Source organism: Trichechus manatus, unplaced genomic scaffold, assembly GCF_000243295.1.
Source record: "Trichechus manatus latirostris isolate Lorelei unplaced genomic scaffold, TriManLat1.0 scaffold00049, whole genome shotgun sequence".
In the NCBI taxonomy this organism is placed as follows: domain Eukaryota; kingdom Metazoa; phylum Chordata; class Mammalia; order Sirenia; family Trichechidae; genus Trichechus; species Trichechus manatus.
Genome location: NW_004443985.1, coordinates 16054031 through 16080427, shown reverse-complemented (window position 1 = coordinate 16080427; position 26397 = coordinate 16054031). Strand labels below are relative to the sequence as shown.

The 26397-nt window shown below is 39.7% G+C and overlaps 1 protein-coding gene across 2 annotated transcripts in view; it reads left to right on the top strand.

Annotated features, from left to right (window-relative positions):
• The window catches only part of LOC101347423 (ubiquitin-conjugating enzyme E2 E2), a 105325-nt gene extending 79494 nt beyond the window's left edge, over window positions 1–25831 (top strand). Inside the window, exons 3-5 of one of the 2 annotated variants that reach the window (XM_023732267.1) lie at window positions 23711–23795; window positions 24920–25024; window positions 25752–25831. In XM_023732267.1, coding sequence (XP_023588035.1) covers window positions 23711–23795; window positions 24920–25019 — 185 coding nt within the window. In that variant the 3' untranslated portion in view covers window positions 25020–25024; window positions 25752–25831. Of the gene's footprint in view, window positions 1–23710; window positions 23796–24919; window positions 25618–25751 lie in introns of those variants that run through there. The other variant, XM_023732266.1, reaches the window with a different exon arrangement.
• The last annotated feature ends 566 nt before the right edge of the window (window positions 25832–26397 follow it).

Here is a 26397-nt window from a genome sequence, read left to right as displayed (position 1 = left end):
TGAAACCGGTATTGTGTATATTTGTTCAGCTTATTTGAAGTTAAAGATTCATCCTTAAAATATGTAATACAAACTTGTGGTTTAGGATTGTACCCTTTTTTGCCACTCAGATGGCTTAACCATGTATATCGCAGGAATCCAGCATTTGTCTCTCAATACTATCAAATTTTATATTTTAAATTAACTCATAAAAATCCTACACGGTTTATCTTTGGCTATGTGTATTTTCACAAAAAAAAAGGTTGAGAAGTTAGAGGGTTGACATGTTGTGGGGCTGTTAACCGATGTCATAAAACAATATGTGTACTACTGTTTCATGAGAAACTATTTGTTCTGTAAGCCTTCACCTAAAGTACAATAAAAGAAAAAAAAAATCCTACACAATTTTAAAACACATGCTAACATTCTGTGATCCAGAAATAGCACACACAGAATTGGCATGTTCTGTAGAATTGATTCCTTTATTTACCAAGGTTCTCTAACCTATCAGTAATGTAATTCATACAGTTGATGAGATTCAACTTCCCAAGTCATTCCTTCAATTTTCCCAAGATAAAGGGCATAGCAAACTGTCTGTAACTTTTTCCAAAGCTGATGTCTCAGTTCTTTATTAGCAAGTTACTCTGTCACTGTATTTCTCTAGCCTCTGTTCACAAACCAGGCTTAAATAGCCTTCCTTGGAGTTTATAGGGACTTGACAAGTTCCATTAGAAAGTCAGTCCAGTTTTTTGTCTCTCCTGACATCAACACACTAGGTCAGCCTACATCTGAGAGAAGCATGTCAAAATGGCTGTCTTACTGCATTTCTGATTGTTAGTCTCTGGGGTGATATCCCTTGAAGGTCATATTATAGTTCATTTTATCAAAGGCATGTCAACAATAGGAGCTGGGCAAGGGTTGGTTCCACCTAATGAGATATGTACTCTAAAGCCACTAACAGCTTGATGTCCTAACAAAAACCTGGTTGCCTAAATACTTCACCATGACTTTGGGCTAGTCTTAAATTTCTCATGTCTGGTCTGCACATTCATTCTCAGACCTCAAAAGTACATTGCTTGTTACCTTTTATTCTGTAAATATAGGATGAAAACCCAGATAAATACAGGTGTGCAAAAAGTATTTCACTTGTCACTGCCCCATTGCCGACAAGTCGATTGCAACTCACAGTGACCCTATAGGACAGAGTAGAATTGCCCTATAGGGTTTCTTAGGAGCAGGTGGTGGATTTGAACTGCCGACCTTTCAGTTTGCCGCCCAGCTCTTAACCACTGTGCCTCCGGGGTGGTGTATACATAATATCTTTTCAGTATGCTGTCTGAGTTTCAGATTTATGTAAAAGCAGGTCTGGTAAATTAGTTCAGATTTTGATGTTTGGACCATCCTGAAATCAGACATTCTCCAAGAAAAGGAAGTTGAAGGTACCAGCTCTTCAGCAGTTTTTCCCTAAAGTGGACTCACCCGTGATTAATTTATAGGATTTTATCCTTAATCTAACTTGTGGTAAACTGGAGGTGGATGAGAGGGAAGACGTGTACCAACTTTTCAGTACGACACAGTGCCCTTCCAGGATATTAGTTGGCCTGTCTCAACACTTCCGTTCACTAAAATCTGCTCATATACCATATTTTTATGCAAATAACATGCACCTTCTGCGTTTGTTTGCCAGCCATGCCCTCCCCCCAGAGGCACCCACACAAGTACGGCCATGCCAGTCCTCTTCCATATGCTGCTGTAAAAAAAATAGCATAGTGTGCTTATGAAAATACCTCACAGGGGGAGGGCGTGGCTGGCAAACCCACACAGAAGGTGAACCTTATTTGCATAAAAGTACGGTAAATGCTATTTATTAACCAGTTCAAGTGCTGACACCAAATTTCTGTAAACTTCTTCATTCCCATCTATTACTGATTTTTATTATTATTAATTAATAGTATCACTTACTAAAAAATTCTAATGTCAGTCAAATGATCAGAATACTATTCTCAACACAAGTATAATGTAATAATTTGCTGTAGGTATGGGCCAAACATATGGCAGCTCTGTGGACTTTGGTTTTGACTGACAGATTAAAAATGACCAGCTAATGAAATTAAGCACTGAAGTTTTATTCTTATATTATCCCTAGAGAAACAGTTATTCATTTTTATTTTGGTTTGTAATTTGATTTTTAAGATTGAGTGTTGGCATTTGATGAAGTGTTGAACATCAGTGCCAGGGTCAGGCCCTCCCAGAGAGCCACTGGGCACAGACATTCTCCAAGACGTCTGTTTTTCTGCCTTGTAATCAACCTTAACCATGACCTGTGACCCCACACTAGAGCACCTGGGGGCTTTTCTGTGTCGGATAATCATGTACTGGGGACGTGAACAAATGAGAATTAGATTTAAATTACTAAGTTAATTTTCGTTTCTGATTTTAAACAAAGTTTAAATACACACATCCATAAGTAAAATATAGTCAAGTTTAACTAATACCAGCAGCCCTATTTTTGCTGCCAGGAGCAGTTTATGCATCTTTTTTTTTGGTACAGTGTTGCATTAAGGACACAAATCTACATGTCACACCAATGAAAATTTTAAAGTGAATACGGAACATAAATACCACAATGGCTTGGTATTTACATTAGAAATAATCTCATACTTAAGTTAAATGCTGATGCTTAGTTCTTTTGTTAGCTTTATAGGAATAATTCTTCAATATTATTTTGATCTATTACTAGTGTTCATGATTAGCCTAGACTGGTAAACGTATAAAGCCCTGTAGGTACATGCTGGACCTAATCTGCAAGTGAAAATACGGTCATTGTTCACTGCAAATCCTGGTGTGTTCTCATTTAGTGACCAGGAGGCTATGCACTATCTGTCTTGTGATGCACCTCCCCTTCTGTGTCGTATTAATATGGAGCTGGAAGCATCTCCTGGTATGCTGAACAGGGCATATTATTAGGAATCATTCTTTTCTTTAATGTTTTTTCTCTTTAGTACCTTGTAACTTCTTTGTGTTTTATCTGGATTGCATCCTGTGGAGAATTCAGTAAATTTCAAATTGATAATTTAGGGATGTCCTCACTGAAGGTATCCTACAAATGAAATATTAGAAATAAATAAAATTAAAGGGAGCATCCATTCTGTTGATTTTATTAGCTACAAGTAGACGTTGAGTTGTGTATTTTCCATAGGGCTGCGTTTTTTGCTTGGTTTTTCTTTGACTTGACTAAGATAATATAGCAGGCGTGAGTGCCCAAAATTTGCTTTTATAACCTCTGTCAATATGGAGCAGAACTTGGAGGTCTAGAAGGTTGATTTAACATATATGTATATATGTACATATATCTCACTGCTGTCGAGTTGATTCCGACTCGTAACAACCCTATAGAACAGAGTAGAACTGCCCCATAGAGTTTCCAAGGCTGTAAATCTTTATGGAAACAGACTGCCACATCTTACTGCCGCAGAGCGGCTGGTGAGTTCGAACCACTGACCTTATGGTTAGCAGCTGAGCACTTAACCACTGCACCACCAGGGCTCCTATATATTATTCCTAAGATGTGTCATTCCTAAGAACAATCACTGTGTTTGTGTGTGAAGAATGGTTATTTAAACAAGGAAACCGTTATAGGTACAAGTGAGAACTAATTGGCAAGTGAAAATATAATTCATCCAAATGTTGAGGACATTCTTGTTTAGGGGCTTTCGGTCTGTTCATTGCCTTTTTTATTTTTCTCCAAAATACAGCTCTACACAGATAATCACTATGCAAATCTAGTCGGCATATTTATACTTAATACAAATGTAGCCAATTATAGAAGAGTAGGTGGAGCTGTTTTAAGCATTCATTAAATCTCTCAGGGCAAAGGGGTGAATTAAACTTTATAAGACTGTTGTAAAAATAACTATTTTAGAATTTAAACATGGTTGTGTAATTGAGTGCTTGTTACCAAATTCAATTTTAACACTAAAATTCAGCCTCCAAAAAAACCCAAAATGGGGTTGTTTATGCCTTGGAACCTGTGCCTGTGCCCACCACACGGACATTTAAAAGTTAGGGCCTCAGCTTGTCCCATTTCATGCTGAATGAAGAGTGGCCTTGGAATTTCTGTCCTGTAGGGTCGCTGTGAGTCGGAATCGACTTAACAGCAACAGGTTTGGGTTGTTTTTTTGTTTTGTTTTTGGTTTGCATTTCCGCAGAGAATTCCCTGGTTTGGCCAGTCTTGAGTAAATGCAGTGGTGAGGTTAGTCTGTTAGGTGACGTTGTCATCGTGCACAGGGTAATAAGCATGCTCCCTCCCACCTGCTGATGTTCTGCATGACCACAACTAAGAAACCAAGTTTCTACAACCCATGTTCTTGTTTCTTATAATGTATCTTGTAGAAGGAGTTAAAGTAGTATAATATGGATGTTAAATTGCGGTTTTTGAAGTGAAAACAGCAGTTAGAGGCAAATTGCCATGAAGTGTGGTTGGACACAGCTACATGAGAAATAGTAATCAAAACCAGACTGAGGAGGGGAAGGAAAAGGTACAGGTGTATGTCAGACAGCATACTGGCTGCCTTCTAACAGCAGGGCGGATGGCGGCCTTCAGCCATGTGATTGAGGAACCAAAAAAATTCTTGTCGGAGATAGACAGACGGACCTAAACTATACACAAACACATACTGTCTTGTTCCAATTATTCTGCATTAGTTTCATTTCTTTGAGCTAAATGTGGCCTCTCTCTATAGTTCTTTCTGAAAAATATACATCCTTCTAGAAAAGACAGTTTCTGTTGAAGATAACAGTAAGATTAAGTGACAGTCACATTATGATGTGGCCCAGTGTATAGGACCGTTTCCTCAAGGAGAGCAGAATCTGTGAGTCTCAGGGGAGAGAAATAGGCCAGGGAATTAGCCACAAGGGGAGGGAGGCAACCAGATATACACTGGGTTTCAGCTACTTGGCAAAGTCGCTACCCAATCAGAGAGAAGTCTAACTATGAATTACTACACTCTCGTGAAGCTTGAGAAACTTGGAGAGTTTTCGATGTATGTCCTTGTTCCAAAAGAGGCCTGGCTTTTTTTTCTTTTTTTTTTTTTTAAGTGAGAGAGGTTTGCAGCTGGGCTGGGAGGTGTTAAGGTAAGAAAGGTCATCGAGTTGCAGAGGCCAGTGCAACAGAACTTGTTAGAAGTAGTCAAAGACCTACTTAGGGAAGCAGTAGGAAGCAGAGGGTTGGGATTTCCACCCTAGAGAGGTTAGGGGGGCCATCTGGTTAGAGAGAAATTGGCTTAACTCTGAAAAGATTTAAAATCTAGTTTAAAATGCTGATTAGAGAAATCCCACAATGAAGAGTTCGTCTTTGTTCCCCCTTCACATATGGGACGAGATGATTCTGCCAGTAGTTGAGCATTATTTTAAAGGAGTTAATGTGTACACAGATTACTTTGATAAGTGCTTCTGCTGCCTCTTTTCTTTCCTCCCTTCTGTGTATTAAGAGCTCCCCCTCATGAGATCAATGGCTTCTCTTTTCTCCTTTCACATAGATTGGTCTCCCTAGGGAAGACTGGAGTGGCAATGTAGACTGACTAAATTGTTTTCCAGAGTTGTTCATGAGCTTCAAAGGTGGAAGCCACTTTGATTGATGCATTGTTTTAACACATGGGCCAGCACTTCACACTTAGGAAGCATAAAGTTTTTACCACACGTTTTCCTTTTTTGAACTATGATTTCATACTATTCTATGTTATAATCTTCTCTCACATAAACATTTTTGCCTCTATTGAAAATTCTTATATTTCCTCTAGAAACAATAAGCACAAAACCCATTGCTGCTGAGTTGATTCCAACTCATAGCAACCCTGCAGGACAGAGTAGAACTGCCCTATAGAGCTTCCAAGGCTGTAATCTCTATGGGAGCAGACTACCACGTCTTTCTCCTGTGGAGCGCTGGTGGGTTCGAACCGCTTACCTTTTGGTTAACAGCTGAGCACTTAACCACTGTGCCGTGAGGGCTCCTTAATAAGCACAAAGGTGGAAGACAGTGGATCAGTCCCTATTGAAGATAACAGTATGATGAGGATATTGGAAAATTAATTTAATAGGTAAAAAGCATCCTAGACATCATTCAGGTTATTACCAAAAATACATCTTTATGTGTAGTTGGCCTTGCCATTGAAGATCTCATATTTGGGGAGGGTGGTACATCAAAGGGTTTTAAATAGGAAAGTTTCACATCAGGTTTGTGTTTTAAAGAGTGAACCTTAGTGCATTTGGGATCAGAGAGACTAAAGTCAAGGAGAGAAATTTGAGAGGGTATTTTGGTGGCCTCGGTAAAAGATAACAGAGGCTATGAAGAAAAAGAAGAGGGGAGAGCCCAAGAAAGGTTTGGGAATTGGAAACCCCAGGATGATAAACGGAGAAAATATTGAAGTTGTTAAGGATTTCATTTTACTTGGGTCCACAGTCAACACTCATGGAAGCAGCAGTTGAGAAATCAAACATATTGCATTGGGCAAATCTGCTGCGAAAGACCTCTTTAAAGTGGTCAAAAGCAAAGGTGTCACGTTAGGACTAAGGTGCTCCTGATCCAAGTCACGGTATTTTCAGTCATCTCATATGCTTATGAAAACTGGACAATGAATAAAGAATACAGAAGAATTGATGCGTTTGAATTATGGTGAAGAATATTGAATATACCATGAACTTCCAGAAGAACGAACAAATCTGTCTTGGATGAAGTACAACCAGAAAGCTCCTTAGAAGCAGGGATGGCTAGACTTCATCTCACTTCATCTTTGGGCATGTTATCAGGCGGGACCAGTCCCTGGAGAAGGACATCATGCTTGGTAAAGTAGGGGGTCATTGAAAAAGAGAAAGACCCTCCATGAGATGGATTGACATAATGGACTGCAACCATGGTTTCAGGTATAAGAGGGATTGTGAGGATGGCACAGGACCAGGCAGTGTTCCGTTCTGTTGTACGTGGGATCGCTGTGAGTCGGAACTGACTTGAAGGCACCTGATAACAACAACATTACAGCATTGCTAGTGAATGTGCCTCAACCTAGAGAAAGTTAACTTGACTGTGCTTGGTCTTCCACAGATTTCCAGGCCAATCTTGGTGAGCTAGAAGGATGTATTCTAGAACCAGTGAATATTATTTCTGTACTTCATGGTACTCAGTGGGTTAACCTTCCTGTCACCCCACCAAGCCATCTCCCATTTTCTGCTAGCAGAAAAATGGAAAACAAGATTCACAGCTTACCACCGGTGATAGGATTCATTTGGACATCACTTTTTACCTTATAGCAGGAAGATGCAGTAAAAATTGAATCCTAGAAGTAGACCTGCCCACTTGGGTAAAGCAGAAGTTGGGGGGAAATAGTCTATAGAGACAAGATTTCGTATGGTAGTAGAACTTGTTGTCCAGGGTTAAAACAACAGTAGGTTCAAGTTAAGGCAAGATGTCAATAAAGCAGGAAACAACTGAATATAGACTAAATGTAAGAACCTTTGTAAATTACACGAAGTGAAAAACCTTCAGGGATTGGAAGAAGGAGGTATCAAGGAAGTAGACAAAGCAAGAGATCAGTTACAGGAAATGGATCATATTGTCTGCTTTAGAGACATAGCAGAGATAGCTAAATACCAAACCACAAAAAAACGAGACCAGTGCTGTCCAGATGCTTAACACCTCAAGTCAGTGGCTTGGAGAGCCTCTGATCCTGCAGATATAAATATCATTTAGGACCAAGCATGGGAAGGAAGGAAGGATGTCTAGCCAGGAAGCTGATACTTCCTACAAACTAAACCATCCTGACTAGTGGTTCTGGTCACTGATTTATTCATTGATTAAACCATTATTTATCAAATGGTCATCCAGACACTGCTAGTTTTGTGATACAAGACTGACAGAGAGACACTGCTTACTTTGAAGGAGAGGAGGGAGTCAGTAAGCACTGTGATAAGTGCCTTCCACGATAGAGGTAATGGTTAGATCCAGTTTTAGTGGAGGATTCTGCAACAGTCATCTCAGAGGGGAGGATAAGAGCAAGCCCTCAGCCCAATTCTAAGCCTGCACCTTCGGTGGAAAGTCATTCCTCAGCATGTACCAGATCCATATGACTCACCAGGCTGCCTCACCTTACAGAGTTTCAGCATTCAAAGACGGGTGTAGTAAACTGAAGCCACTGAGGGCTGAGTCAGGTTATTTATGTCTGTGGGCCCGTGCCCAGATTCCCAAATGCAGTGGAGACTGGACGTGTGTGGTAGGATCTAGGACATGACTGCTGCGTTCACACCCACTCTTACAACCATCTCCCGTCCCACTCTTAGCCACTAGAGAGAAGTAGGAACAAAAAAGACTATTGAGGGGGGGGTCAATATATTAGAGAACTAGTTTCTAGTGGGTGGACTACATTTGAGGACTGTGACATTTAAAAAAAAAAAAAAAACGTATTTTGAAGAAAAGGTGTGTATTACAAATAAGTTGCATTAGATTATTGTTATTTTTACTTCCACCTCAGGGAGTATAGGGAAGAAAGATCAGGATAATCCTCTCTCTCTCACAGCCAGGGACCATAAGAAAAATAACTCCAGTTTAGGAGAATTTATTTTCCATGGTTGATAGGAGCAAATTTTTCTAGAGAACATATTTCAAAAAACAAAAGAAACCTGGATACCTGGTGGGTGTAGGCCAATGGGGCATAAGCTATATGCTCTCTTTAAAATCTAGCTTCCACAGATAATAACAAATGTTGGTGACGATGCGGAGAATAGCTGGTGGGGATGTAAAATGGTACAGCAGCTTTGGAAAACACTTTGACAGTTCCTCAGAATGTTAGACATAGAGTAACCACATGACCCAGCAATTTCCCTCTAGGTGTATACCAAGAGAAATGAAAACACAGAGCCATGTAAAAACTTGTACACAATGTTCATAGCAGCATTAGTAATAATAGCCAAAGAGTGAAAACAACACAACTGTCCATCAGCTGATGGATGGATAAACAAAATGTGGTATACTGTATTTTTCTCAAATAACACGTGCCCTCTGAGTTTGTTTGCTGGCCGTGCCCTCCCCCCACTAGGCACCCTCAGAAGCGCTGCCATGCCGATCCTCCTTCCACATGGTGCTGTTAAAAAAAATTAGCTTAGGGTACTTATGAAAACACCTCGAGGGAGGCGTGCATGGCTGGCAAACACAGAAGGTACACATTATTTGTGTAGAAATACGACATTCATGTAGTGGAGTATTGTTTGGTAATAAAAAAAGAATAAAGTACTGATGCATTCTACAACATGGACGAACATTGAAAACATTATACTAAAAGTGAAATAAGCCAGACACAAAAGGATAAATATGGTTTGATTCCGTGTGTATGAAGTGTCCAGAGTAGGTAAACCTATAGACAGAAAGTAGATTAGTGGTTGCCTAGGGCTGGAGGGTTTAGGGGGAATTGGAATTGGGAGTGACTGCTAATGAGTACAAGGTTTCTTTTTGGGGTGATGAAAATATTCTCAAATCGACTGTGGTAATGGTAGCACACAACTCTGTGGCTCTACTAAGAACCACTGAATTGTACACTTTAAGTGGATGAATTTCATGGTATCTGAAGTATATCTCAATAAAGCTGCTTTTTTTTAAATCTAGCTTCCAATGTCTTGGCATCTTTGACTCTTTCCTGGCTTACTTGCTGCAGCCGCAGCTTTTTGCATTAGTATTTTCGGGAAAGTAATAGGTGGTTCTCTGATGTCTTAAACAAGTCCTCTGCTGTAAGGATATTTTCTGTGAGTTCATTGGGAATTTTACTTAACTAAGCCTAGAATTGCAGTCCGATAGCTTCTCAGTAGGAATGCACCATCTGTGCTGTTCTTTAGATGAATCTATTCTAACAGATGCTTTATATTTCAAAACACACATTGATGTAATGTACATAGCACTGCTATCTAGGCTTGTGGGATGAGTTTGTAAAGTCTTTTTAATAGTTTATCAAGTGTATGTGTTAGATTCTAGCCAGTGTAGCAGTTTATTGAGCAGTCTCAACCCAGGGAGCATTAATATGGAATAGTTTTAATTTTTTCCAGTCACTGCCTTAGGCCGTGTTCTGTTGAATCTTCCTTTTCTGTCCCTTAACAATATCTAGCAGCTCTCATAGCATCCAGGTCATTTTCAGTTGTTAGGAGGTTAATCTAGTCCATTTTAAAACTCCCATCTTATATGGCATTTAAGTTCAATTTCCTCCTTCACTCCATCTCAGTGGGTGGGTCATGGTCTGGTCCTCAGATACCTCCTTCTTCACCATTTTCAAGGCCTAACTCTTTGGGAAGGAGCCCTGATGGTGCAATGGTTAAGCCCTTGGCTGCTAACTGAAAGGTTGATGTTTTGAACCCACCAGTCGCTGGAGAAAGATGTGGCAGTCTGCTTCCGTAAAAATTACAGCTTTGGAAACCCGACAGGGCAGTTCTACTCTGTATTATCCAGTCGTTACGAGTCAGAATCAACTCTATGGCAACAGGTTTGGTTTTTGGCTTGAACTCTTTGCGAGTGAGGGCTAGGTCCTGGAGGACAACAGTGTCTTTTTACTGAATTTCCCAGGGTTACCATACTCCCTGCATCTTTGGCAAACACCAGTAGAAAAGGGCTTGGTAGCACCCAATGGCTGCTGGCAGAGAAAGTAGCACATTCAAGGATTGTGTGAAGCAGCACATTTATGCAAAAATATTAGAAATAAAAATGTCAAGGGAAATATCTTATGTCTGCTTTTTAAATATTAAGAAAATGTTTTCTTCAAGCATTACACACAGCTTCAGTTCACCATCAGCCAAGTATTCAAGTCTAGGAGGTGAGGAGATAGGTCTGTGCCTTTTTGTAACTATAAGAGAAAAAGGAAAGCTTATTAACTTGGTAGCAAAATCTCCATCAGCAGGAACCCATATTGCCAGACCTAGCCAAAAAAATTCATGCTTTTCATCAGGTGAAGATGAGCATCTATTTAAGTATTGTAAATATGCAGAGGAATCATCTAGCAGCTGGCAGTGCCAAGAAATTATACTGCTATATCATAATGACAAACTTTAAAAGCATATTGAAAAATTGTAATATTATTTCAATTCTTGAAAATAAAATTGTATATTTATTCTTGTATCTCAGAAGTTCATTTTATGATGGGTAAACCAGCCTTGCCTTAGGCTATCCACTGTTTATAACACTGGCTATTCAGTATTCAGCCAAAATGAATTTGGTGCACCCCTAAGAATAATACCCTTCATCTATTATTTGTGGAGTGAATGTTTTCTCCCAGTATATCATTTGTTCTTTAACCTAGCCTATGATGCCTCTTGCACATGTAGGTTTAAAATTTTTAAATGGTCAAATAAGTCAACCCTTCTTTAATATTTTGGGTGCTACCGCATCCTTTTCTATCGGTGATAGTATGTGCAACAGACGATATTAAGACCTATTTTATTCCAGCATCCTTTTAACGTGTGAGAGCTGCTCTTCCATCTCACTTGGCCACTTTGTATGAATATGTGGGCAGACAGTTCCAGATCTTTCTCTTGTATGCCATATAGTTTGTCTTTGACTGAAAGAGATTTCAGTCCTAAGTTACATCCAGAATTCTTGCCAGTATTTAAAAACCAGTATTCACATACTAACAATAAGTCCAAATGATGGTGTCATGCTTATTAGATGTGATGGTAACCTGTATGACCTTTGATCTCCACAAGTTCTGTAGACCTGGAAATGATATTGGGCTATTCAGTCTTCCAAAGGCTTAAGTAGATTTTGGCTGAACATTGAGGTCAAAGCTGAGCTTCAGCACATCGTTAGTACTTGTAATATATAAAGTGTTCCGTCATATTAGTAAGAAAAAAATGGACAAGGAATGAACAAGCGACTCTGAGAAAAAATCAAATGGTGAACAAACATGAGAAAATGCTCAGCCTTGGTAGGCATCAAGTTAAATGCAGTTTCAACAATGAAAGATTATTTTTTCCCCCGTTAGCTTGGCAGAAAATTAAAAAGATTGATAAGGCAGCGTTGGCAAGAATGTCTAGAAACAGGGTAAATTGTACGTCTTTTTTTGAAAGGCAGTTTACCTAAAGGTTAAAATGTACATCTTCTGGTCCAGCACTGTGTCACCTAGAGGAAGCTAGTCTCTAAAAGTACTCAAACATGTGCTCACAGATGTATACAAGTCTGTAATGCTAATTATAGTAGCAAAGAGTCAAGATCTAAATGTGCATCAGTAGGGGAATGGAAAAATAAATGATGTATAACCGTGCAAGGGAATATTCTCTAATTATTAAAAATAATAAGCTAGAACTATATGTGGTGGTGGTGGTGGTATGTGCCGAGTCGAGGACTATATGTACTAAGGCCCAGTCTGCAGCCAATCATGTGGATGGCGTAGGACCAGGCAGCATTTTATTCCGTTGTGCATGGGTTGCCATGAATTGGGGGCCTACTTGACTGACGGCAGCTAACAACAGCAGCAACAATATGTACCATACTGACTTATTAGACAATTACAATATATTGTTAAAGAGGAAAATGAAAGTTGCAGAGTACCTATCATATGAATCCTGTTGTATTTAAATGTGATAAATAAGGAAAAATTAACAGTGGTTACCTCAAGATTGAAGAGGCGTTGGCATAGAGGAAGTATGAGGGGAAGAGGTAAGTAATATTTTGTACTGATCCATACTTCTTTATTATTTGAATTTATTATAATTAGCATCTTGTTGTTATTATTTGCTGTCAGGTCAGTTCCAACTCTTGGTGACCCACTCAGAGGTACCTTAGAAGTAAGGCCTGGTGATTGTTTCCAAAAAGTCACAGTCCTGAAAACCTTATGGAGTGCAGTTCTACTCCGCACACATGGGGTAGCCAGAAGTTGCCATGCATTATCATCTCTAGCTTTTTAATTTTTAGAAAAGATTTAAAATAAAATAAAACCAGGCTAGCCCAGACCATGGAAGCAAATTTCCATGGGAGAAACAAAAATGAGCTCTTCCCCATCACTGCAAGGCAGACCCACAGAAAGTCCCCAGTGACTTGGTGGATAGCCAAAAGAATAAGGTTAATCACCGGTGTAATAGACAGCTATGGAAGCAGTGGTCTGTAGCCTTGAGGAATCCAAGAAATGGCAAAGTGCAAACTATAAATACCAATAAAATAATTAAGTAAAAAAAAAGAAGAAGACAGGAACTATCAGAACCATCATGTCCTTTCCTCTGACTGGCTACTCATTCATTCTAGAGAACTAACTCCTGTGATGGAACTCATTTATGATGCTAGTGCTGCAGAGGGACACCTGTCTTGGGGGGTAGCTGTACTATTTATTGCCATTATTTTGTGTGTGTGCATTATTTACTTGCCTTGTATTCTTCCATCCATCCATCCTGCTGTAAACCTTGGAGCAATAGGAAGTAATAGGAATGAAAGTCAGAGTGCATGAGGGCAGGGACTGGGATAGCAATGGTTCTCCAGTACCTAGAATAGGAGCTGAAACATAGTACAGGCTCAGTAAACACTTGTTGAATGAACAGATATGTGGGCTCCAGTCCAGTGGGAAATATGGATAAGTAAACAGATAATTAAAAGGCAGTGTGAAATGTGGTCCTAGATTGGTGAATAGTGTCTGGGGTCTTAAAAGCTTGAGAGCGGCCATCTAAGATACAACTATTGGTCTCTACTTGTATGCAGCAAAAGAGAATGAAAGTAATCAACGGCTCAAAAAGAAACTAGTCCCTGGGACTAATAGCCCACACAAACCACAGCGTTCTCTAACCTGAGACAAGAAGAACTAGATAGTGCCTGGCTACCACTACTGACCGGGACACAATAGAAGGTTCTGGATAGAATGGGAGAAAAATGTAGAACAAAACTCAAATTCCTAAAAAAGGCCAGACTTACTGAACCGATAGAGACTAGAGGGACCTCAGAGATTATAGCCCTAAGATAGCCTTTGAACTTGGATTTGAAGCTATTTCTGTAGGTCACCTTTCAGCCAAATGATAGATTGGCTTATAAAATAAACAGTATCACCCTTGAGTATTGTGTTCCCTTAAACAATTAACTACATGAAGGTCAACATTTACCCAAAAGCAAATATGAGACTGCAAGGAGGGGGAGGGAAGCTAGATCAATATAAACAGGACAGACAGTTGGAAATAATGAGAATGCTGACATATTGTAATATATTACAACCAATGACATGGGACAATTTGTATAAAAAATTGTTAAAGACGGACCTAGTGTGCTGTGTAAACTTTCACCTAAAACACAACAAAAAAAATTTTTTTTAGAAAGACAGTGTGGGTGACACTAGACCTGACACTAGACCTTTAGCCCTCTGTGGTGCTGTGGAATGTTAATTACAGAAATTGAAGTTTGTCGGTATGTCGCTGGAAACTGTACCATTTAGATTTACTTCTCTACGGTCAGTTCCTCAATCTGGTGGATATGCCGTTAAATAAACGGGCCAAAAAACCTTTGGAATACTCCAAGGAGTCCCCCGGGGCGATGACCCCAAACACCGGGAAGTAGGGACCACGGATGAGAAAGTGCTGTGTTATGAGGCCTTCATTGGTGACATGCTTCAGCGGGACCTGCAAAAGGTGCTGGACCATTGCGACAAGGTGTATGAATAGCTAGCCAGATACCTTCAACTGAAAAACGTCATTGAGCAACTCCAGGAAGCTAAGCACTTGGACTTATATATGCAGGTGGATTTGGGCTGTAACTTCTTTGTTGACTCATTGGTCCCAGACAGTTCATGAACTACATGGCCATTGGATATGTTTTTTTCCTGGAGCTGACATTGCAGAAGCTCTCAAGTTCATTGACTGAAGAGCTGTTTCCTCTCAGAGCTCAGCGACACCCTTACCAGAGACTCCATGATTTTTAAGGCGCCATATTCACATGTTGCTAGAGGGACTTAGAGAGCTACAAGGCCTGCAGAATCTCCCAGAGAAGCCTTGCCACTAACTTCCCCTGTTCCCCTCCCCCAACATTAAAGAGCCTGAATGCCAAAAAACAAAAAACCAGATCGAATGCAGAAGCAGATATGAGAATCCAGCTGTCTTTTATTAAGACAGACATGAAAGAGGTTTCCAGAAAAGGTAAAACAGTGCCACTCTTCTCACTAGTTATTTTCGGAAAATATATTTTTTTCTATAAAAAACATATTGTTAACATGTATGGAGTTAGTATTTTTAAATGTATTAATAAATATTGTAAACATTTCTCAGTTTTAATTTTAGAACATGAAGTATCAATAGCTATAACCCACAGAAACAAAAGTTCTTTGGCGTCCTCAATAAGATTGTAAAAGAGTTCCAAGAAAAAAATGTTTGAGAAGTGGTATCCTGAAGAGCGCATCACACAGGGGAAACAGGCTTGACAGCAAATTATACTACTACTTGCTGAGTGTATATCATATGAAGAGCCCTGTTGGCAAACTGGTTAAGAGCTCAGCTGCTAACCAGAAGTTTGGCAGTTCCAATCCACCAGCAGCTCACTGGAAACCCTGTGGGGCAGTTCTACTCTGTCCTGTAGGGTTGCTGTGAGTCGGAACCGACTCCGTGGCACCTAACAACAACAACAACAACAACGTAGTATGAATAAAGTGTTCTCAGAGGACGGAGCGACTGAACAATCTGCTAAAGGCTGAGAAGACTTCACAGGAGAGTTCAAATTTGAGCTAAGATTTGTTAGCTTGATAAGGAACATTAAAGGAAGAGTGGGCCTTGAGACTGAAGAATAGGTAGGAGCTGAGTTACAGGAGATCTTGTGGACCAGGCCAAGGAGTTTGTATTTTATCCTGCAGGTAACTGGGGGCCAGTAAGTTTTGTAGTGAAAGATTGCTGTGATCGTTTTTGTATTTTAGAAAGATAGCTCCAGTAGTATTATTGAAGGATAGATGGGAGGCATTAGTGGGATGTTGTAAAGTCCCACTAAATTATGTTGGCTTTGAACTTGGATGGTAAACAAGAAAAGAGATACAGGGATCGAGAGATTTCTGAGGTAGAGAATGCATAAAATTTGATGCCTTTCTGGATAAGAGAAGGACTCAAGGATGATTACAAAGTTTCGGCCTTGGGAGGCTAAGTGTATGGTGGTCTCCAACCCTGATAGCTGAGAAAGCAGGCTGAGGGGGTAAAGAGTAAGGTCCACATTATTTGTTGTTAACTCATGGTGACCCCGTGTGTGCAGAGTAGAAGTGCTCCATAGGGTTTTCAAGGAAGGTCCGCATTGGAGGTGCATATATGTTGCCTGGGAAAGATCTAGGTGTATTATTATTGTATGTGCAAAGGGCAATAGGATATTTGGGTTGGAGCTCCTGCAAGAAATCTGAGTTGGAGATTACAATTTAATTGTCAGAATAAGGGTGGTGGCTGAAATCACTGAGGGGCTGAGGTCACTCTGAGAGAACAGGAAGAGTGACGAGAGGACATGAAAACCCAGCATGTAACTGATGGTCAGGAAAAGAGAAGCCAACCGGACAGAGATTGTGGTCAGAGACAACCAGGAGACAGTGATGCTTCAGAAGCCAAGTAAGCAGAGTTTTGAGGACTAGGGCATGGCCAAAAGCATCAAATGCTGCAGAGTAGACAAATAAGAATTGAAAACAGGTTTCTGGATGTGGCAGTTAACTGAGAAGTCACTGGGGACCTTAGGGAAAGCCATTTTAGTTGAGATTTTAATGAGCTGAGTGAATATGGCTTTAGAAAGGGAAGACTGTCTACAGACCAGAGGTCATACACTGATGCAAAGCCTTTCAGTTTTTACTACATCTTAGTCATTTCTTTTTTTTCCCACCTGTCACTCATTTAGCTCAACTGCCTGGACTCTATAGGTATTTAAGTTGTTTACCTTAGATCCTGTGAAGGGAAAGTAGGAAAAGTAGAAGATAGGGTGATAAGTTGAAGAGAAGGTAGCTAAGAGAAGTTTTTTTTTGGATGGGGGAGTGTAGGAAGGAGGTAAAACAGTAAATAAATAAATAAATGTGTGTGTTCTCAGTGCCACAGGGAGGGAAAATTGAGGGTGATTGTTCCTGTCAGATGACCTCTATGCTCTCTGAAGGAGGCAAAATTCTTAGGGGAAAGAGTTAACAGTATCCACAGAAGAGACAGATGAAGGAACAAGTGGTGCAGGTCATTGGTGGTTCCTGCTTTTCCCTTTATGCTTCCTAGGGTGGGGATTTAATTGAACTTTGAAGCAGTGGTTTAAGCTGTGTTTTGGCTTCAGGACTTGGCCTTTCTTTGTTGCACATTCTCATCTTTTTAAGTACACCTCCCATCCCATCCCCTGCCAATTCAATATTCATTGGATTTGCCTTTTCTGACACTGGCTTCCAAATTTCTCAGTCTCCAAATGAAGTCTTCTGTGGGGTACAGTAATCTAAACTTCCACAAGGACCCCAAATTCATTCACTGTTTCAGCAATCACTGGGCAGTATGCACCTTCAAAACAGTCTTCTGGTAATGCAGAACAGAATTTCAAATTCTCATGGACTCTAGACTTTCTGGAGCCATGGAGAGTGGATGAATTCCTAAAACTACTGCTGTGAGGTAATCTTTAAACAAAAAATATCCCCTGATGTCTTCTTGAAACCAAACAATAGTTTAGCTTAACTAGTAAAAAAGGTCTGCCTTGAGTATTATGCTCTTTTAAGAACTATCTATATGGCATCAAATTGACAACAGCAACTCAAAAGATAGGAACCTTACAGGGCAGTGAGTTTATGTTAATGAGGGCAGAACAACTCAGGAGGATGAGAATGGTTGTACAACTTGAAGAATGTAATTGATGTCACTAAATTGTACATGTAGAAACTGTTGAACTGGTGGATGTTTTGCTGTGAATATTCTCAACAACAACAAAATAAAATTTAGAAGGAAAAAAAAACTCGTGACAATCAGAACGGAATTAATAAGAATGTTGACATATTGTGAAAAATGTAATCAATGTCACTGAATAATTTGTGTAGAAATTGTTAAATGGAAACCTAATTTGCTGTGTAAACTCTCACCAAAAACGCAATAAAATATTTAAAAAAAAAAAAAAAAGGCAGTGTGATTAGTGCAGTGATAGAAATAGGAACAGGGAAAACAGATGGAGCACGTAAAACTGCTTGGAAGCCCATAGAAGACATCCCTGAGGGGACTGTGCTTGAGCTCAATGTTGAAAAACGAGTAGAAGCCTGGGTAGGCGAAGAAGTGGGAAAAGTATCCCAGGCAGGAAACCAGCATAAGCAAAGGTACAGAAGTCCTGAAAGAACAGGGCCTATTACAGAAACTGCGGGTAATTCTGTTATGGTTAACGCATGGTTCACCCAGAAGGCTAGAAAGAGAAAGTCTGCATCACAGAAGACTTTGGGAGTATGCTGAGGAATTTGGATTGTATCTGAAGAGAATGTCTTCAGTGAAACTATCAGATTTCTATTTTTAAAAGATGTACATGATGCTTATGTGCCTGTCTTCGTTTTAAAAATAATAGCAGAAAACTTTTCTGTGCTTTATAAGGATTAATTCAATTCTTACAACAGCCTATGAAGTGTAGTTACTGTTATTGTCTCCCATTTTCAGTTGAAAAAACTGAGGCACGGAGAATTAAGCCATTTGCCCAAGGTGGAGTCAAACAATTTGACCCACAGTCTGGCCCCACAGCCCATGCCTTTTCCACTCTGTTGTAGTATTTTCTTCACAACATGTATGTTTCCCTATGAAAAGAGAATCAAGAAAAAAAATGTTTTCCATGTAATATCTCCCACACCATTGAACCAACCAAGGTAGGATGATCTTTGTCATTGTCCTTGCAGTAGACTAATGAGCAGTTCAGCAGCCTGCCTGGCTTTTCTCCGCTCCCGGTGTTCACTTCCTCCTACTGTTCAGCTGCCCCTTACCCCGTTAGTCTTCATCTCTGTCTCCCGGCTCCCTTCTCTAGGGGGGCAGTATAAACCAGTTTAGCTCCCAGGTTACCCAGTGTGGCCCCAGTCTGGAAAGAGATAAGGCTTGAGATAGAGTTGTAGGAGTTGTCTGAGCCTTTCCTGTCTAGAATCAAAGGTGCACACCCCACAAATCTCAAAAAAAGGGGAGGTGGGCAGAGTACTCAGTGTAATCATCTTTCACTCACTTGCAGATAGTAATTGTTACTCACTCAACAAACATTTACTGAATAGAACCTCGTTGTGTGAGGGACTGTGTAGGGCAATAGAGGGTGGAGAAGGCAGAATGGTGCCTGTCATCACTGAGTGAGTGACCCTTCAGTCTTACTCTTTCATTCAGGCCTTCAAGTATTTCATGGCTTGTATTCTATCAACAAAAATGATGACATAATTTTTATTGAATACATTAGGCGATGTGGCTTAGAGAAAGCTTCATGTCCAGTTAGTGTGGTTGATGGGGAGGGTACTGCATACCCACCCCCACTCCCATGCTTTTACATTGACCACACTGTACATCCTGGACCTCTGCCTCGGGAGACCTCTCTAATACATGCCACACTGCTGTTTGGGAAAATTAAATGTTTAAAGTCATTTAACCCTATTCTTTCAGTATAAACATCCTCCTCTTTTCAAAAATGCAAATAATTGCTGAACAAAGGCAGAAAATGTAGGAGATTTAGATTTCAATTTACTTATCCACTGATGAACTTTGTGGTTTTTCTTCAATAAAGAATAAGACCAATAGATGATAATCCCAGAGAGTTAATAAAGATTTGGGTAAGTAGTAACAGTCTAGAAGCCAAAATGATGGGAAGTCCTTCCTTTGCAGAAAGACATTGTTAGTGAAATCCAGTCAAGTAATTTACATTTGGAGATTGTTATTTTGTTCCTGGTATATCTGTATCCATGAAAGATGAAACTGTAACAAAATTCTACCTTACTTAGGATCATAACTACAGAGACACTACAAAAAGAGTGTCTTGTTCCATTAAATTCACTGTGACAGTTACTGATTACACTTACATTGCATAGTTCCCAGTCAGTTACTTGCAGCCCTAACTTTTGTTTTTTTCCGCAAAACATTTCAGCATTAAGAACTATTTGGTTAATAACGTGATTTTAAAATTCCTTCATTTTATATCTTTATTTTATTGCTTCATTTATACTATAAACAAAAATAAGATTTGCATACATTTGCAGAGACGCACATGCAATAATGTTCCTCATAACATTTTTATAATTGCAGAAAATTGGAAAGAACCCAAATGTCTATAAACAAGAAATTGGTTATTAATTCAGGTAAATGTTAAAAATCATGTAGATTAGTAATTACTGATATAAAGTTATTCACCATATAGTGATTTTTAAAAAGACTAGAAAAGCAGGCTGAAAACTCATCTTTTTTTTTTTTTTAATTGTGTATGTAGAAAAAACGTCCAGGAAGATACACATCAGAATGTTAACAGTAGTTCTGAGTAAATTTACAGATGTTACTCGTTTACAACTTTTTGTCTTGTATGTTGTCAGAGGTGTTTTTTTATTATTACTATTTTTGCTTTCATAGTTAGCATGTATAATTTTACAGGAGGAAAATATTTTTCTTTTGAAAATCAAACCTGAAAAGGTAAAAGGAGCACCAAAGAAATGAAATGTTAATTATTTAAGCATGCAAAACAAAAATTCCCACAATGCATGTTAATTATGTTACCATCACTGTAACTTGTTTTTGCAATTTCCCCCCTCCTTTTCCCCAACTGAAATACTATTAACACTTGATGTAACACCTTCCCTCATCCCACAGCTTCCTGTTTCTTTTCATCCTTCATCTGCCTCCCTCCACCTCGTTTGAGCTGGAATGACAGACTTGTCCCAGCACACCACACTGTGCCAAGGATATTATTTGAGGTAGAACATTAATGTCACTGGTTGCTCTTCCAACATTAGAAAAACCATTTGCCATTGAGTTGATTTCAACTTAGAGCGACCCCATGAGTACCAGACTATAACTGTGCTCCATGGGGTTTTTAGTGGCTGATTTTTCAGATGTAGATCACCAGGTCTTTCTTCCAAGGAGCCTCTGGGTGGACTCACACCCCCAGCCTTTCAGTTAGCAGCCACATGCGTTAACCATTTGCACCACTCAGGGAGTCCCTTCTAACATCAAGCCCATCCTTTACCAGTCGAAATCGATTCAATAGCAACAGGTTTGGTTTTTGGTTTTTTACCTCGATTAGTAAGTTAGGAAGTAAAGATGAGCCTTTAGAATGTTTCATTGTTATAGGTTCTGTGTGTCTTGAATGATGTAGAATTAAGCTGTTGAGGATGCCCAAGTTTCACCCTAGGCTCTGCATTGTAGACTGCCGTGAATTGGAGCATGATTTCTGTCAAGAGCAGAGAAATGTGACTCAAAACTTACTTTGGTCCTTTAAACTCTGAAGTTATTACTTAGTCTCAGCTGAAGGACAACATTTTTTTTTAAACTGTATCTTGGAGAACAGAATGGTTGCACAACTTGAATGTAATCAATGTCAATGAATTGTACATGTAGAAATTGTTGGGTTGGCATATGTTTTTTAAATATATTATTTTTTTCACCACATACAAAAAAATAATAAAGTGTCTTGGCCAGTTCCCAGGTGTTTTATGTGTACATTCAGTATTGCTGGTTTAAATCTTCTTGAATCCTGGCTGGTCTGGTTTAAGTGGTAGAGTTTTGGTTTCAGCATTTGGGCAATTAAAGAAAAGAATCACAAAGAGTAGGTAGAGAGGCAAAAGTTTTGAGCAAACCTATGTATCAGGAATTCTATTAATTGTTTGTGATGTGAGTAAATATAAGAAGCTGACCTCTCCCTAGGATAATTATAAGAAGCTTAGCATACGTCCAAGAAAAGTGAAGCAAGGTGTCTTAGTCATCTAGTGCTGCTGTAACAGAAATACCACAAGTGGATGGCTTTAACAAAGATAAATTTATTCTCTCACAGTCTAGTAGGTTACAAGTCCAAATTCAGGGTGTCAGCTCCAGGAGAAGGCTTTCTCTGTTGGCTCTGGAGGAAGGTCCTTGTCATCCGTCTTCCCTTGTTCCGGGAGCATCTCAGCGCAGGAACCTCAGGTCCAAAGGACGCGCTTTCTTGGTGGTATGAGGTCCTCAACTCTCTGCTTGCTTCCCTTTCCTTTTATCTCTTGAGAGATAAAAGGTGGTGCAGGCCACACCCCAGGGAAACTCCCTTTACATTGGATCAGGGATGTGACCTGGGTAAGAGTGGTGTTACAATCCCACCGTAATCCTCTTTAACGTAAAATTGCAATCACAAAATGGAGGACAACCACACAATTCTGGGAATCATGGCCTAGCCAAATTGATACACACATTTTTGGGGGGACATGATTCAATCCATGACACAAGGTCTTGTTGAGTGGGCTTTCAAAGGTTTTATTATTATCAGCCTCAGCACATTAGCTAAAAGGTGTTTTCTGTTACACCTTGAATATCAAGAAGGTATGATGGTGGGTGTCTTACCTAGGTTAGGGTCTCAGAATGTTCCCAAGTTAAATGTGGGCTTAGAGCACAGGCACGCTTCCATGTTCTTTGCTTTTTCTTTTTTATATTTAACTTTAGCATTTACTAGCTTTTCTCTTCCTTTTCCCCTTTGGTTCCTTCTTATATACCTCCTCTAACCACTCACATTCTCAACACCAAAAACCAGGGAAATAAAATCAGAGGAAGAGTGAAATTAGATACTTGGAGGGAAGGGATCGATTCTGGAATCAGCAAGAACTTAAATTACTTTTCTTTTTTTATTGCTTTGATCTTCATTCGCGTTGTTCTTCTCTGGGTAGTAGTGAACAATCTCCCAAGCAACCCGTGGTTAAGCGTGTGAACTTGGCTCAGGCCCTTGCTCCACCTCTCACTCCGCCTGGGGCAAGTGACTTCTCTTCCTTAACTTCATTTTCCTTATGTGTCAACCCCCCCAGAGATTTGTGTAGCTAATATGTTAAAGTTTTAGGATGTGGTAAATCAGTGAGTGTTAGATTTTATTAACATCTATCAGTACTTTTGCAAGGAGTTATTATATGTGGATTTTGATATTCTCAAATAATTTCGAGGAATATGTATACCATCTCTCCCCTGCTCATTAAGTCTTACAGCTGCTGCTTGATTGTGTTCAGCTGAGGCTGTGAATATTTCCTCAGAGCAGGTAATGAGGGGCGTGTGTGCTGCCATTGCTGTGGTATTACCAATACTGTACCAGTTGCTGTTGAGTCGATTCCAACTCCAGGCAACCCCATGTGTGTCAGAGTAGAAGTGTGCTCCAGAAGTAAGTAAATCACCAGGAAGTAGATAGCCAGGCCTTTCTTCCAAGGAGCCTCTGGATGGACTCCAGCTTTTCGGTTAGCAGCCAAACGCATTAACCATTTGCACCCTCCAGGGACTCTGCCTGTGGTATTTCCCAAGGAATCTGCATCAAGGACCCTGGAGTCTCCCTCTCCCACACCTTACCTGCATTTTCTCAGTGAAATACCTACTAAAAAGGGGGCACAGGGAGAGGGAGGGATGATGAGACTTGTCAAGAACTGTGACGAGAGGTAAAAGCAAAAGTAGCTGACTCTCCTGGCAGCTCATGTGAAATGTGGTCTCAGCTATCGGTTCAGCTAAAGTGACACTGGTCCGGGTGAAAACAGCAGCCCTGTCCTCCTCCCCAGACACTCCTTTCCTTCCCCTTCTTAGAAAAGGAAGGAGAAGGGCTGGTATTTACTGTCTCCCGACTCTGTTTCCCTTTCAGCTGACCCTCTGGTAGGCAGCATTGCCACGCAGTACATGACCAACAGAGCGGAGCATGACCGAATGGCCAGACAGTGGACCAAGAGGTACGCCACATAGGGGCCCGCTGCCTGCCCCCCGCCGGACCTGTGCAAGCACATTCACCAAGTGCATCAATAGCCCTGCCCGCCCTCCTGACCTCGGTTCTTATTTTCCTATTTTTATTAGATTTTGAACTGTTTTGTGATGGTATATCATCTGTCCCCCTCCTACTGACTCCTCCCCTCCCTTTTATTCCCTTTTTGATTTCTTAACTTGAAAGATTTGGATTCCCCCCCAACCCCCACCTCAGAGTGGATGGGAACTTTTATTTTCAGTGCAAAAAATGTTGGACCTGTAATAGTAAAAGCTTTCTTACAAAGTTTTGTATTACTGTGTGGTTTTTTTTTTTTTTTTTTCTCGTTTATTTTGATTTTTCTTTTCCTTTTATGTGATCTTCGGGAAAACACGAATTCAGAATTATCTCTCGTTTCTACTTAAATGTAGTGCTTAGGGTTAATTTTTTGTACTGAAGTCTTTATTGGTGGGTGCATGCTACTGGGAACAAGTTTTTGTATAAAAGCTTAAATCAGAATCACTGTGCATTACTGAGACCCTGTTTATCACTAGCCTTCTGTCCCCCACGCAGAAGACTGCTGGATTGAACAAAATAATATGTATTTTGATTTACTTAAAAGTGCTTGTAAATTTCTTAGGGACCTGCCACTTTTGACTGTGGATCAGTTGATGTACACTTGTCTTATTAAAGCACTCAATAAATCACTGTGGCTGATAAGTGCACTTCTGGTAACCCTGCGTGTTTGCTTTGTGTCTTGATGGCCTCCATAGCTCTGCGTGCAGTGAGCCTTGTCTAATTCAGTCACAGGTTAAAAAGAGAATTTTTCATCTCAAACCTGTAATATTTCTCTGCGGTTGAGTTGCTTAGCGTGTGGAGTTTCTACAGATCTGTTAATATCCTAATGGTTTTATGGTTGTGTCAGTAGATAGCTATCATTTTACATACTGGCTGGACATTACTTTCTCATAGCCATCCTTTCTGTTAAAACCTTCTTTACTCAACAATTAAACTGTGTCACGCCAAAAATAACCTTCTAGTGAAAGTGAAGTCTGAGCTGATCATTTGTGTTCAACCACATTTGAGTTTACTTCTCTCTTCTTTTCCCTCTTAAAGTTGTGATGTGATACCCATCAAGTTTTGTTTTGTTTTCCTCCATAATTTTGGTGGAAGAAGTAAATTCAGCTGTACGAGTCGTGGTCAACATATTCAGTGACAAGGGTAAGTCCATCTGGCTTTGACCTTCAGGCTATTTCAGCTGTGCAGCTATAGGAGGTAGAGGAACTGTGTGGGTGGTGAAGTGTAAAAAACACATTGATGTGCTGACTGATATCAGGATCGTGATACAAGGCATATTGGGAACTCCCACTAACACCAGTACAGGCACGTCGGACAGCTTGGTCTCCTTTAGGGAGCCATTAACATCTGTACTGCTAAATAGTAGGATTTGTAAGTGTGAGTCATTCACCTCTAAATATTTAAACATTTTAAATATATGATTCAAAGATGTGGTTTTTGTTGTTTTTTAGTGGTTAAAAGAAATCCTAAAGAAATACATTTAAATATTGGAAATGCCACTTTTAAACCAAAGTACCTGGGGATATTTTTTTCCCTTTTTAATAACAGTTATACCATTCATCTCATTAAAAACGTTTTCCAGCATGCCAGAACACCATACAGTCTCCTTTGCAAGTACTTAACTCTGTGGTTGTAGCAAAAAGAACCACAGACAATACATAAATAAGTGTGGCTGTGTCTCAATAAAAGTTTATTTACAAAAACAGGCAGTGGCCAGATTTGGTCCTTGTTTGCCAACCCCTGATTTAGACCACCTTAGAGTGGAAGAAAAAAAAAAAACAGGCAGATAACTGGGTACCAGTAGTCCCCGACTCACGACCTGTTCAAGTTAGGACAGACCACGCTTATGACTGTCTTTTTTTTTGTACAGCTTATCGCTAGTCGTATGTACTATATACAGTGTTGCAGCACATAATTTGCTGATGTTATCATTCTCATGCCAACCCCCAAAGATGCGATTTATAACAATACTGATAATAAAAGGCAATACTACTAAAAAAAAATGTGATATCCGACTTACGTCAGAACCAACATATGACGGGGTCATCAGAACAGAACCCAGTTGTAAGTCAGGGACTCCCTGTGTTTAATATCTCTTTCTTTAAAACAAAGTAAGCTTTAATTAGTATAATACAAGACTATAATTTTTTGAAAATTACTCAATGTTTTATTGCCTACAGACTTTTTCACCACAAAGGGTGTTATTTTTACTTTAATACTATAGATAGATTTTAGCATTGGCTTAGTGTAATATGCAGTTTTTTTTTTTTTACTTTTGATTGATTAAACCAAGCCCATGGTATTAACACTGACTTTTGTAGACAATGTTTAAATTCAGTCTGCCTTTCTTATAAAAGATCAACTCCCCTGGACACACATTTTAAGTTATATGTCCAAAATATTAAACGTTATCTCTCATATCTGGTTGTATTTAGATCATTTTAAAATGTGTGTCATTTAATAGCCAGAGATCATAACAGTACTCACAGAGAATCCTGTCCTAAGTTTGTGTTTGC